Source organism: Amblyraja radiata, chromosome 28, assembly GCF_010909765.2.
Source record: "Amblyraja radiata isolate CabotCenter1 chromosome 28, sAmbRad1.1.pri, whole genome shotgun sequence".
NCBI classification, from domain to species: Eukaryota; Metazoa; Chordata; class Chondrichthyes; order Rajiformes; family Rajidae; genus Amblyraja; species Amblyraja radiata.
The window spans coordinates 16,345,282-16,358,638 of NC_045983.1; the positions used below are offsets into that span (position 1 = coordinate 16,345,282).

A 13,357-nucleotide genomic window follows, 5' to 3' on the forward strand; every position below is an offset into this window, starting at 1 on the left:
CACCAAGGCAAATTCCTTGTATGTGTACATGCTTGGCCAATAAATGTATTCATTATTATTCAAGTGCTAAATAAATGCTTTGTCCTGAGATTCCCACTGCAATGCATTAATTTGACACACATCGTGTGACATGGACACATATGAAGTGAGACCTTTAACCACAATAGGAAGTTGGATATTGCTGTTGCATTTCCATCTGATACATTTCCTATGTATTGTTTTATTCCAGGATGGCTCTTGAGAACAGTCGACCGATGAAGACCTCGTATCCGGACCTGGTGCTGGATGCAGGCACTGCAGACTTTGGGGAAACGCACAGGAAAAAAATGAAAGACCATTCTTTGAAAAAGCAGCAGTGCAGAAACATAGTTATAGCAGCATGTGCTCTTTTAAATTCGGGTGGTGGAATCATTCATGTGAAAGTGGGGAATAAGGGTTACAACAAGATTACTGATGCAATTGGATTAGATATTGAACAAGGAATTTCCAATTTGGTAAAAAAACCGTCATTCCTAGAATTCATGCAGCAAGGGAGCACCATGTGGATTTTTGTGCAGTCTTGGACCAATAGCATTGATGAAGGATCGAATTTGCCACGATTGTGTTCTATAGCAAGCAATGTTTACTGTAGGACAGGCACTCAACGCATTGAATTAAGTCCCCTTGAAGTGGAGGATTTATTCAGAAATAAACCCACTCTATCCCAAAGTAGTGATGAAGAAGATTCAGATTCTAGTAATGGTCCAGCAGCAAAAAAGTCTTATTTAATCCCTAAATGTGGGAATTCTGATATGTTAAATCAAAAAGAATTTCAATATGGTGACGTTTTTAATTTCGGTGAGTCTGAATACATTGAATTTAAAGCTTTTTCAGGGGAAAAGACATCAGAGAGGATAAAAGAAGCCATTCCGGCATTAATGTCTTCCTTTGCAAATGCAAATGGTGGGTTTATATTTGTAGGTGTCACTGATTCGAGGGAAGTTGTTGGATGTAGTCTTGAAGAACCTGATAGTTTTATCTCTAACATTATCAAAAGAAAACTAAAGATGGTGCATAATTGTTCCTCTCCAAGGGACATTGAATACAGACTTAATGTTGCCAGTGTTATGAAGGGATCAGAAGTGGTTGGCTCTTTGATAATATTATATGTGAAGCAGTCCTGCTGTGTAGTGTTTGCTGACAATCCTGACAGCTGGACCGTGGACAATGACCTCGTTAAGAGAATGGAATATACTAAATGGGCTGAGATGTTGTTGGCTAAAGATCCTGGTAAGTGCCTGTTGTCTAAAATCTTTTGAAGTTCATCCCACAGAGTGGAAATATTCTACTGTAATGTTAAATTCTCTGGATTGCTGGTGAGATATGATTTTGAACATTTTATCTTTCCTGCAGAGATGGAAGAACTCTGTATGAATTTTAAGAATGAATTAAGTGTGACTGCATCACCACCGAGGTGTAAGCCTGTGTTTTCAGTTGGAGGAGATGACTCTTTGGACAAGCTGGTACAAAGGTTCTACAAAGGTTTGAAGCAACAGTGACTTTCTTTCATTATTTCAATTGTGCTTTATTGTCACGTGCAAAACACAGAAATTATTTTCGAGTCGCCAGGTTAGCACCATTTCCAAAGTCTTGTCTGCATGCTTGGTCTTTGTCTGGGTTGTTCAGCGAACCGATGTCTCTAACCTAGGCTGGCCACTTTTGTTACCCGGGGGCACCTCCTGCAGCCGACTTTGAAAGCGTGGAAGGTAAGTCCCCGGTCCCTCTCCGACTGGCCCTTGCTCCTCGTGATCGTCATCGCTGGCTCCCTCTTCTTCAGTTCTCTAATCTCTGGAGGATGAGCAGGGCCAGACTCAGCAGCTTCCCCACTACAGGCTGCGGCCGTTGGGTCTTTCTGTGGGTTCCCAGTTCTGCGGCGGACGAGCCAGGCGTGTTGCCGGGCTCTAGAAAATGCCATAGAGTCGTGCAACATGGAAACAGACCACTCATCCCACCATGTCCACGCTGACCAGTGGGAACCATTCCATATTAATCACATCTTCCAGTACTTAGCTTGCATGCCAAGGCTATTCAAGTGCTTGTCTAGACAGTTCTTAAATTTTCTCAGCGACCAGTTTCCACTGCTTTCTGAATCTTTTACTTGCCATTCTGATGAAGGAAGCCCCCCCTCTCAGATCCCCTCTTGAGCTCTTGCCCCTTACTGGAAATCTACTTCACTGAGTTTTATCTGCCTCTGAAAACATTTCCTGCTGTCTATCCCTACCTCTATGTCTCATAATTTTGTGTCGCTCTTCTGATTCTTCTTAAACTCCAGGGAAAACAGACCTCGCCTTTCCAGTCTCTTCTCATACTGAAATACTCTAGTCCAAGCAATTTCTTGGTAAAGCTCCACTGCATCCTCTCTCACATCCTACCTATAGTGTAATGACATAACTGCACACACAGTATTTTATGCGGATGTCTGAACAGTATTTTATGAAGTTGGACCATAACCACCCTGCACTTGTATTCAGTACCATGACTGATGAAGTCCAGTATCCCCATATGCCCTTTAACTACGTCATTTACCGCAATGTTGCCAACAAGGATGATTGGACTTTTTCATCAAGGAACTTCTGTCCCTCAATATTCCCTGTACCTCAACCACTCATGGTGTATGTCCTAGCTTCATTTGTATTCCAAAAATACATCACCTCACAATTATCAGGATCAAACTCCACCTGCCCATTTCTCAGCCCAATTCGCAGACATCAATATCTTCTTCTGGCCCAAGACTATCCTGTCCATTATCAACAACTTCACAATTTTTTTTAGTCATTTGCAAACTTATTGATCATGTCACTACATTCACATCCAAATTATTTACATACATCACTGCTAGTCACAGGTATTCAATCACAAAAACAACCCTATACATCACCCTCTGTCTTCTATTCCAAACCATTTGGGATCCAATTTACCAACTTGCCCTGGATCCAATGGGCACTAATCTTTTGGAACAGTCACCCTTGCAGGGTTTTGTGGAATTCCTTACTGAAGTCCATGTAAACCTCATCTACTCGGCTTTATCAATACATGTTAGCTACTCATAAATTAAATCAGATTGGTTAGACAGGATCTGTCCTTGACAAGCCATGCTGGCAACTCTGATCAGCCCCTGCCTATCCAGGTGATCAATAATCCTGTCATTTAGGATTTTCCATCTTCCCCACCCCTGATATTAGGCTCATGTGTCTATAGTTAACAGGCTTTTCCCTGATGCGCTTCTAAACAAAAGGAACCACATTTGTCATCCTTCAGTCATGTCGTACCTCACAAAGACAATTTAAATAATCTCATCCAGAGTCCCAGCAAATTCTTGCTTGCTTCCCATTGCAGCTTGAGATGGTGCTCATCTAGTCATTTAAGCCTGCTTAGGCATCAAGTACCTCCTCTTTGTTTGTGGAGGCTTGCACTAGAATTTCTCCTTCCCAGTGTCTAAACCATCGAACTACAAAGTCTGCTCTGCGAACACCAACAAAAATAATTCATTTTAATCCTCACCTAGATGTTCTGGCTTCCCAATGGATCCCACTCTTTCCTGGTTATTTTTTGCCGCTGCCATTTGGTGAACCTGTTTGTCTCCCTGATTTTCTTAATTTAATTTAGACATGCAGAGATACAGTGCGGAAACAGGCCTTTCGGCCCACCGAGTCCTCACCGCCCCCCGCACACTAAAACTTTCCTACACACACTCGAGATAATTTACAATTTTACCAATCCAATTAACCTACAAACCTGTGCATCTTTGGAGTGTGGGAGGAAACCGGAGCTCCTGGAGAAAATCCACGCAGGTCAAGGAGAACGTACAAATATCATACAGACAGCACCCGTTGTCAGAATGGAACCCGGGTCTCTGGCACTGTAAGGCAGCAATCTCGATTTAGATTCAGATTTGCTTTAACCATGTCTGCCGCTGCCATTCCGTGACCCCAGTATGCCTTCCTAATTTCCCTATTAATTTTCTCCCGATACTTTTTATATCCTTGATGGATTTCCCTGTCTTTACTTCTCTACATCTGCTATATGCTTCCTTTTTTCTCTTTATCCACCTGGACATCCAAGGTTTCCTGTACCTGTTAGCCTTGCCTTTTATCCAGGAAGGTACATATTGGTCCTGAACTCTCGCTATTTCACTCCATGCTTGCCATTGTGCAGATGAAGACTTACTCGTAAGTGGATGCTCCCAGTGTTACCTTAACCCAGTAAGTTCCTACTGATAATGCAACTAAATAGGCGAGTGAAGGGACAGCATATCTCTTTAGTAATGAGATGTTACTTAATGAGACTAAGAAAGAGAAGTTCAATTGAATAGGAACATGTCCAAACAGAAGATAGACACAAAGTGCTGGAGTAACTCAGCGGGTCAGGCAACATCTGTGGAGAGAAGGAATGGGTCATGTTTCGGGTTGAGAACCTACTTCAGACTGCTGTTCATACGGATACTGAAAGGTAAACAGAGAGAGGAAAAAATGGAGTTACTTCATGAAAGAAAACACATTTAATATTTAACATTTTTATCAATTGTATTTCACTAGTGTGAAGGAATGATATCACATTAGTTTGTTCATTTTTGGGTCTAAGATTTTTGGTTATTAATAAATATGTTATTACAATGGTACTTATACAATGAAGTAGCTTTCTTGGGCAGATTTACTGGGCACTCGTGAATGTTCAGGTTGGTGATGAAACTTTGGGAGGTTGGCAGTGAGCTGTCTTCCATGTAGCAAAACATGTGGCAATTTGCAAAGCTTAAGTTACTTAGTTAGAGCAAGTTCTAATGCTATTTAGTATCTTCATCATCAGCTTAATAATGCAGTTTTCACTCTATAATTTTCAGATGACTATAAATCCTTTTGTGGAATCAAAACATTTCCAGAAACAGTCTGTAAGGAACTATTTCGTGGTCATCCAGGTTTGGAAAACCTGCTCCCTGGAATGAAACCTGGAGGAAGAAAGGGGATTCTGATATTCTCCAGAAGCTGGGCTGTTGATATAAACTTACCAAAGCACAATGGTGTAATATGTGAGGCCCTGCTCCTGGCCACGGGTGGAGCTCCACTGCTCTATACTATTGTCAAAGAAGAAGATGAGGCAATAACTGAGTATTCACGAAACACAGCCATGTCCATCAAACAAAAGCTGGTGAATGTGGGTGGATATGTAGGAAAACTCTGTGTCATTCCTAAAATCCTTCACTATGTAGACCCTGAAATGGCTAAACATGGTAATGCAAGCAGTCAGCAGCAGACTGAGAATGTGTTACAAGTTCAGTACCCACCAAGTTATGAAGACTTAACAAAAGATGACATCACAAAATTGCTGAAAGCAGTCACCATTGTCCTACTACATTTCACGTCTGTCCTAAGTGATAAGATTGGCAGTGAATTTCTCAATCTACTCTCATTCCAGCAATTTCAGATCCTTCATTCAAAACACGACATTGAGAACTGTAAGAAACTGTTTATACATGGTCTTCCTGGAACTGGCAAAACAGTTATGGCTGAACATCTCGTCGGAAGAATTATCAACACCTTCCGCTGTACAAGAGATGAAGTTCTTTACATTTGTGAAAATAGTCCGTTGCAGATATTTATGAGGTAATATCTGCATTTCTACCATTGCATGTTCTAGCATTTATTTGGAGTATAGAGTGGAGTTCTGGTCGCCCCATTAGCGAAAATATGTGGAGGCTTGGAGAGGGTGCTAATCAGAGAAAAGCCATCCAATCTGAGGAAAGACATTCTTGGCATAGAGGGAGTACAGAGAAGGTTCACCAGACTGATTCCTGGGATGTCAGGACTTTCATATGAAGAAAGACTGGATAGATTCGACTTGTACTCGCTGGAATTTAGAAGATTGAGGGGGGATCTTATAGAAACTTAAGGGGTTGGACAGGCTGGATGCAGGAAGATTATTCCCGATGTTGGGGAAGTCCAGAACAAGGGGGTCACAGTTTAAGGATAAGGGGGAAGTCGTTTAGGACCGAGATGAGAAAATCATGTTTTACACAGAGAGTAGTGAATCTGTGGAATTCTCTGCCACAGAAGGTAGTTGAGGCCAGTTCATTGGCTATATTTAAGAAGGAGTTAGATCTTGACCTTGTGGATAAAGGGATCAAGGGGTATGGAGAGAAGGCAGGTACAGGATACTGAGTTGGATGATCAGCCATGATCATATTGAATGGCGTTGCAGGCTCGAAGGGCTGAATGGTCTACTCCTGCAGCTATTTTCTATGTGCAGAGGAGGTTTACCAGAATGCTGCCCGGATTAGAGGGTTTCAGCTATTGGCAAAGGTTGGATAGACTTGGATTGGTTTCTCAGGAAAGTGAGAGGTTGAGGGGAGACTTGATAGAAATATGTAAAATTATGAGAGGCATAGATACGGTAGAGAGTGTGAACCTTTTCCCCAGGTGGAAATGCCCAACATTACAGGGCGCAGCTATAAGGTGAAAGATTAATGGAGATGTTCGGGGCAAGTATTTTTTACATTGAGAATGATTACGGACTGAACACATTGCCAGGAGTGGTGGTGGAGGCACATACAATGGTGGTGTTTAAGATCCTTTTAGATAGGCACATGGAAGTGCAGGGAACAGAGCACTTTATATGCATCATGTGTAGGCAGATGAGATCTTGGCATCACGTTTGGCACAAGTATTGCTGGCTGAAGGGCCTATTGATGTGCTGTACTGTTCTGTCAGAGTTCTCTATAAAATAGACCATTGTCTTTGATAGCCATGGAGCTGTACAGCACTGGAACAGGCCCTTCAGTACATGTACATGTTGACCAAGTTACCATTCCAGCCTGGTCCCATTTGGCCCATCTATCTATATTACTAAATCTCTGTTCTTGACCGCTTTTGGCCTTCTGTGCTGCGATGTCCGAGAGAACGCCGCCACCTACGGCCGTCATTTTTGGCCACCTCGCTCAGAGCCCCCCTCCACCGCATGTGTGCCGAGGATTTTTCCCGTCGATGAAAGATGACAGAGATATTAATGTTTTTACAAAATTCCCCATTCTCTCTGCTGTCCCTGCTGGAGGGAGGGGGAGGGACTATAAAACCAGGAAGTGGTGTGCCTCAATCAGTCTCTGCAAGTGGTGTGCCTCAATCAGTCTCTGCAAGTGGTGTGCCTCAATCAGAGCTCTGAATAACACTGAACAAATGGATCCACAGCTGTGAGTACCCATAATGTGGTTTGAAAATGAAAATATGGTTCGTTTGAGGGAAAAAAGCACTGCTTGCAAATGGTTGTTTGGGTTGAAAAAGGCACCCTCTTTCTCTCTCTCTCTCTCCCCCCCCTCTCTCCCCCCCCCTCCTCTCTCATCCCCCCTCCTCTCTCCCCCCCCTCTCTCTCCCCCCCTCCTCTCTCATCCCCCCTCCTCTCTCATCCCCCCTCCTCTCTCCCCCCCTCCTCTCTCCTCCCCCCCCCCCTCTCTCCCCCCCCCCTCCCTCCCCCCCCTCCTCCCCCCCCCCTCCTCTCCCCCCCTCCTCTCTCATCTCCCCCTCTCTCTCTCCTCCCCCTCTCTCCCTCCTCCCCCCCCCCTCTCTCCCCCCCTCCTCTCTCCTCCCCCCCTCCTCTCTCCCCCCCCTCCTCTCTCCCCCCTGCTCTCCCCCCCCCCCCTCCTCTCTCCTCCCCCCTATCTCCTCTTCCCCACCCCCTCTCCTCTTCCCTCTCCTCTCTCCCCCCCTTACCTCTCCTCCCCCCCCTCCCTCTCCTCTCTCCCCTCTCCTCTCCCCCCCCCCTCCTCTCCTCTCCCCTCCCCCCCTCGCCTCCCCCCCTCTCCTCCCCATCACTCTCCTCCCCATCACTCTCACCCTCTCTCCTCCCCCACCTTTCCCCCCTCACCCACCCTTCCTCTTCTCCTCCTCTCCACCCCCCATCCCTCTTGCCCCTCTCTGTCTCTGCCCCTTCTCTCTCTGCCCTCACTCTCTAACCACGCCCCCCCCCCCCTCGCTAGATGTGACTGCAAGTTGGGGGCTATGCGTCAGTAGATAGGGTGGTTATGGGGTAAAAGGAGCAAATTAATAATATTAATATAATATCAAGGGAGGTAATTAGCGTGAGTGCGGGGGGGGGAGAGTTAGTGTGTGTGACGCTGCATGCCGCCTCCCCCCCCCCCACAACTGCACGTTGGGGGAACAGACCCAACGGGTCTGCACTTGGTCTAGTATATTACTAAAAGTCTGATCTTGACCGCTTTTGGCCCACTGTGCTGCGATTTGCGTGAGAACGCCGTGACATATGGCCGTCATTTTTGGCCACCTCGCTCAGAGCCCCCCTCAACCTTCCGTGACCGGAGGATTTTTCCCATCGATGAAAAATCAGAGAGATATTAATGTTTTTTAAAAATTCGCCATTCTCTCTGCTGCCTCCACTGGCGGCAGGGGGGGAGGGACTATTAAACCCAGAAGTGTAGTCCCTCACTCTCTGCCAGACCCAGGAAGCGAGAGGGTCACGGCTCTCTGAGCTGCGAATAACACTGAACACGTCTACCCCACAGTGAGTCCCTCGATGCGAATTGTTTGCCTTGGCTTGGCTTTTAACATCATTGCAATAGTTGGCTACCAGCCCAAGAATCCATTCGTCCCACAATGTCTATACTAGCCCTCTGGAAACCAGTACCGTTCGGCCCGCAACACCCACACTAGCGCAACAGAAAGCCCCCCCCCACTGGCGAGCAATATTGGAATTGGTGGAGAGGTGGAATATTGCGTTGGTGACCAGCCCTCCCGTGTGATGCTGGGACCCAATGGGTCCCACTTAGTCTAGTAACTCCCTAAACTCTTCCTACCTATGTATCTGTCAAAATGTTTTTTTTAAGTTGGAAGTGTACCTGCTTCTAAAGAGTCCTCTGGCAGCCCATTCCAGATATAGACCACCTTCTGAGTAAAAAAGGTTGTCCCTAAGGTTCCTCTTAAATCTTTCTCCTCTCCTCTAGTTTTAGAATCCTATCCCCTGGGAAAAAGAGTGAGTGCTTCCTTTATCCATTCCCTTCATTACATTGTACACCTCAATATGTTCGCTCCTCAGCCTCCTATGCTCCAAAGAGAAAGTCTCAGCCTATCTAACCTTCCCTGTAACTCAAGCCCAGGTAACATCTTGGTGAATCTCTTCTGTACTTTTTCCAACTTGAAGACATAGTTCCGATAGCTGGATGACTGGATCTACACACAACCCAAGTGTAGCTTCACCAATAACTTGTACACAACATCATTTTGTACTGGTATTTCTACTTTTGTACTCAATTACCTTCCCAATTGAGGCAAGCATGCCAAAGGCTTTCTTCACTACCCTGTCCATTTAATTCTCCACTTTCAGGGAACCATGTACTCCCAGGTTGTATGATATATGTATTTTATCCATTTTGCCCAGAGTCTATTGTGAGAGTCATTCTTTAGATGTGTTTCTTGCAAAAACATTATACCTGAATTCAGTGATTTCAAACGAGCCAGTACTTTGCCTCAGCCCTCGGGCTCTTCCTCCTCCTTTTTCCTTTCTTCTCCCCGCCACCCCCCATCAGTCTGAAGAAGGGTTTTGGCCCGTAACGTTACCTATTTCCTTCGCTCCATAGATGCTTCTGCACCCGCTGAGTTTCTCCAGCATTTTTGTGTACCTTCGATTTTCCAGCATCTGCAGTTCCTTCTTAAACAGTACTTTGCCTCTTTTGACTGGGTTGTTTACTCCGCTAGTATTCGAACTTGTGAATTTCAAACCTTTTTTCGTGTCAGTCTCATTACTTATGTTTCTTTGCATAATGCCCCTTTCCCACTTAGGAAACCTGAACGGAAACCTCTGGAGACTTTGCGCCCCACCCAAGGTTTCCGTGCGGTTCCCAGAGATTTTTGTCAGTCTCCCTACCTGCTTCCACTACCTGCAACCTCCGGGAACCGCATGGAAACCTTGGGTGGGGCGCAAAGTCTCCAGAGGTTTCCGTTCAGGTTTCCTAAGTGGGACAGGGGCATTATTGTGTATCATATGGGGTGTCTTTATCTACAAGAGTTTTGTCTTCCTGAATAGATCTGTCCTTGACTGATTTTCTCAGTGTTTTCTGCATTAGAACTAGTAACATACCTAACAACAATAACAAAATATAATATCTCTAGCCATTACCAAAATAGTTATGGTGCGAGTTCCCTATGGGAACTATCAATTTAGATTTAATAATGCTCATCAGTCTGGTCTTTATCTTGGCCTCCTCTACCTTGTTATGTTCATAATCAAACTTGTAGGCTGAAATGTTTTTGTTTAATCCTTTACTTCTGGATGTTCAAATAAACTATACGATGTAGTCCAACAGAACCTGACAACTAATTTGTACAGAACAAGGACCAGGAAGCAGTAATGCGATAACGATCAGTTAGTCAATTTGTGGCGGACAAATGTTGGCCAGGACTCCAGAGAGAACTCCCTTGTCCTTTGAGTTTGCCTCATGACTCATGTGCCCTGGCTTCACATCTCATCCAAAGGATGTTGCAACTGCTGTGGAGTATCACTGGACATTGTTGTTCAGGTTTCTGGAGTTGATTCGACAAACTGAGATGAGACAAAGTCACAGCTGGCAAGCTTTCCATTGCAGTCCTGCTAGAACATCTGCACAAGTGTTAAACTATGTGTCCAGATACATAAAGACTTTCACTATTTATTGCTCCTGAAATTGTATTTATGACGCAGATCATGTTTTTTTAATAATATTTTATTGAATTTTTAATAATATTTTATTGCATTTTGATTTTAGCCGAAGATTGGATTGTATGTGTGTTACAAGGACAACGTTTATGAAAGGTGAGTTTGCAAATGTGAAACATATCGTCGTTGATGAGGCTCAAAACTTCCGTAATGAAGATGGTGCCTGGTATAATAAGGCTCAGGCTCTCAGAACATACAAAGAAACGCATCCTAATGGACCAGGAGTCTTCTGGATTTTCATGGATCATTTCCAAACTTCCCACATTTTTCCGACTGGATTACCCACAATTGATGATCAAGATCCGAAAGAGGAGTTGACTATAGTGGTTCGGAATGCAAAGAAAATACACAATGTTGTCCTTGAACATGTCAATAAGACTTTAAAATCTTGGATAGAAGGATCTAGATTTCTGAAAAGGTTAGCTCAAAGTACCATATGCAATCACTCATTTGCTGGGGAGGCTGAAATAAATAATGAAATGACACAAATGGAGATTGTCGACCACATAGCAGAGCAAATACAATCGTACATTAAGGAAGGCTATGCACCTGAAGATATAGCCATCCTGTGCAGTAATAACAATGAACGTGAAAATTACCATGATTTACTACATGTAAAGCTTGAACAACAAATTATAAAAGCAGAGAATATACTGGAAAATGCTATTGTCCTAGATAGTTTGCGCAGATTTTCAGGCCTAGAGAGGACAATTGTATTTGCCATCAACCCCGTACCTCATTCATCACAGAGCGTACTAACTTCTAACATTGTGGTCTGTGTGGCATCGCGAGCAAGGACAAAACTTCATATATTTTATGAAGGTACACAAAATTGCTGGAGAAACTCAGCGGGTGCAGCAGCATCTATGGAGTGAAGGCTCTATGCAAAATAATTAAATCTGAAGTTGCATTTAAAGGGGTGGGATAATTATTGATGATACAACAAGACAATTCTTAACATTTAACATGGGGGTGGCAGTACAGGGTGGGTGTTGCTTCAAAGAGTGCAGTTTCTAACAGAATGCAAATGTTTTGACTTTTTTTAAGAGATGCGCTGTTTTTGGTATTTTAATTAAGGCAGGATTAAATTAATAAACGGCTGCACTTGAACGGAGTGTAGATTAGGACAGTGCAGTCCCTGAATGAGAAGGCAGTGCTGTACTCTGACATTTATAGTTTAAACTGGAAAACAAATGTTTCTTAGAGTTAATAGACAATTTATTTACGTTGTGGGGGATGGCTGAAACCTACAGTTTCTGCAGCATGTGGTTATTCAGGACACCACGGGTCCTGGGGACAATGTCTGCATAAAGTGCCTTCAGCTGCATGAACTTGACCTCAGGATTCTGAAGCTTGAGAAATAGCTGAAGTTGCTGCAGGGTCAGGGATGCCGGGAGTTTTCTCTGTTGTATACTCCAGTAACTGGCTATCTCATAGCCTCCCAATTTGAAAGACAGGAAACTTGGGAATATCATATCATTCCCATTAACCTTCCCCAGTCCAGGGAAGCAACCCCATCCTACGTAATCCTTTATAATTGAACTGCTGAAATTCAGATAACATCCAGGTAAATCTCTTCCGCACCTTCTCCAGCGCACTCAATTTGAACTACAGTGTGTTGACCAGAACTGATTTCAATACTTCAGATGTGGTCTAACCAATGCTTTATGAAAATGTTACATGATGTCAATGTTCTTTTATTCTCTGCCATGGCTGATGAAGGCAAGGGACACACCATAGTCACCACCCTAAATATCTGTGTTGCCACTTTTTGGGATCTATGAACATGTACCTCAAAGTCTTTATTCACCAACATTTCTTAGTGCACAACCATTGACTGTGTAAGTCCTGACCTTGTTTAGTTTCCCAAATGAATATCCTTGCACTTATTGGAATTAAATTAAAATGTCCAACACTCCGCCCAGCTAATCAATATCAAGCTGTAGCCTCAGAACATCCACCTCCACTATTAGAGTAAAATTAGATTTTGCGTTACTGTTAGTTATTTTTAGAATAAAGGACAAAGTAGGAGAGAACTTTCAGATACCTGGTCAGAAGGCAGCTATCTTGACAAACATGTAACACCAAAATAAAAATGGGGGGAGCAAGGACATGCCCAGTTACTACAGGTCCTTCGGTTAATCCTGATGGCAACAAAGTTTTTAGAAACTAGTCAAAGTTAAAATTAAACACCCAGCAAATTTGTTAATGAAGAGACATCACTGATTGTTAAAGGCAAATATTTCTTGTCTAATCTGATTACATTTCTTTGGAACATAGAACAGTTGAGCTCATGAACAATGTTTGCGGAAAATAATGCCAGTAGGTAATAGGGAAAGTTGATGAAGGAGAATAGCCGATGCCATTTACGTGGATTTTCAGGAGACACGAGAAAGTACATCCAAAGGCCAGACTGTGGTTTGGAATTAAAAGACCAGTAACTGCAAACACAGGAGATTAGCTGAAGGCAGGAGGTTGTTTATCAGACTGGAGGATGATAGGTGTTCCCAGGAGTTCCTGCCATAACCATTGTTTTTATATATCTGTATATAGCAATCATGTTTATGCAGCGAGTAGGTGTGATCTAGCGTTCACTGCCTGTTCGGCTGGTGAAAACGGAGCTAATCGA

At 43.7% G+C, this 13,357-nt stretch overlaps 1 protein-coding gene across 1 annotated transcript; it reads left to right on the plus strand.

The window, feature by feature from the left end:
• Positions 1-103: 103 nt before the first annotated feature.
• LOC116988904 (schlafen family member 13-like) lies at positions 104-11,603 on the plus strand. Its single transcript, XM_033045921.1, has 4 exons — positions 104-1,269; positions 1,393-1,521; positions 4,877-5,636; positions 10,778-11,603. The coding sequence occupies exons 1-4, from the start codon at positions 231-233 to the stop codon at positions 11,601-11,603; spliced, it is 2,754 nt and encodes a 917-aa protein (XP_032901812.1). The 5' UTR covers positions 104-230.
• The last annotated feature ends 1,754 nt before the right edge of the window (positions 11,604-13,357 follow it).

Bases quoted from the DNA above. Each gene is read 5' to 3' on its own strand.
- LOC116988904 (XM_033045921.1), top strand. From the start codon at position 231: ATGGCTCTTGAGAACAGTCGACCGATGAAGACCTCGTATCCGGACCTG. The intron at 1,270-1,392 runs GTAAGTGCCTGT...TCTTTCCTGCAG, and splicing joins GTTGTTGGCTAAAGATCCTG to AGATGGAAGAACTCTGTATG. The intron at 1,522-4,876 runs GTTTGAAGCAAC...TATAATTTTCAG, and splicing joins GGTACAAAGGTTCTACAAAG to ATGACTATAAATCCTTTTGT.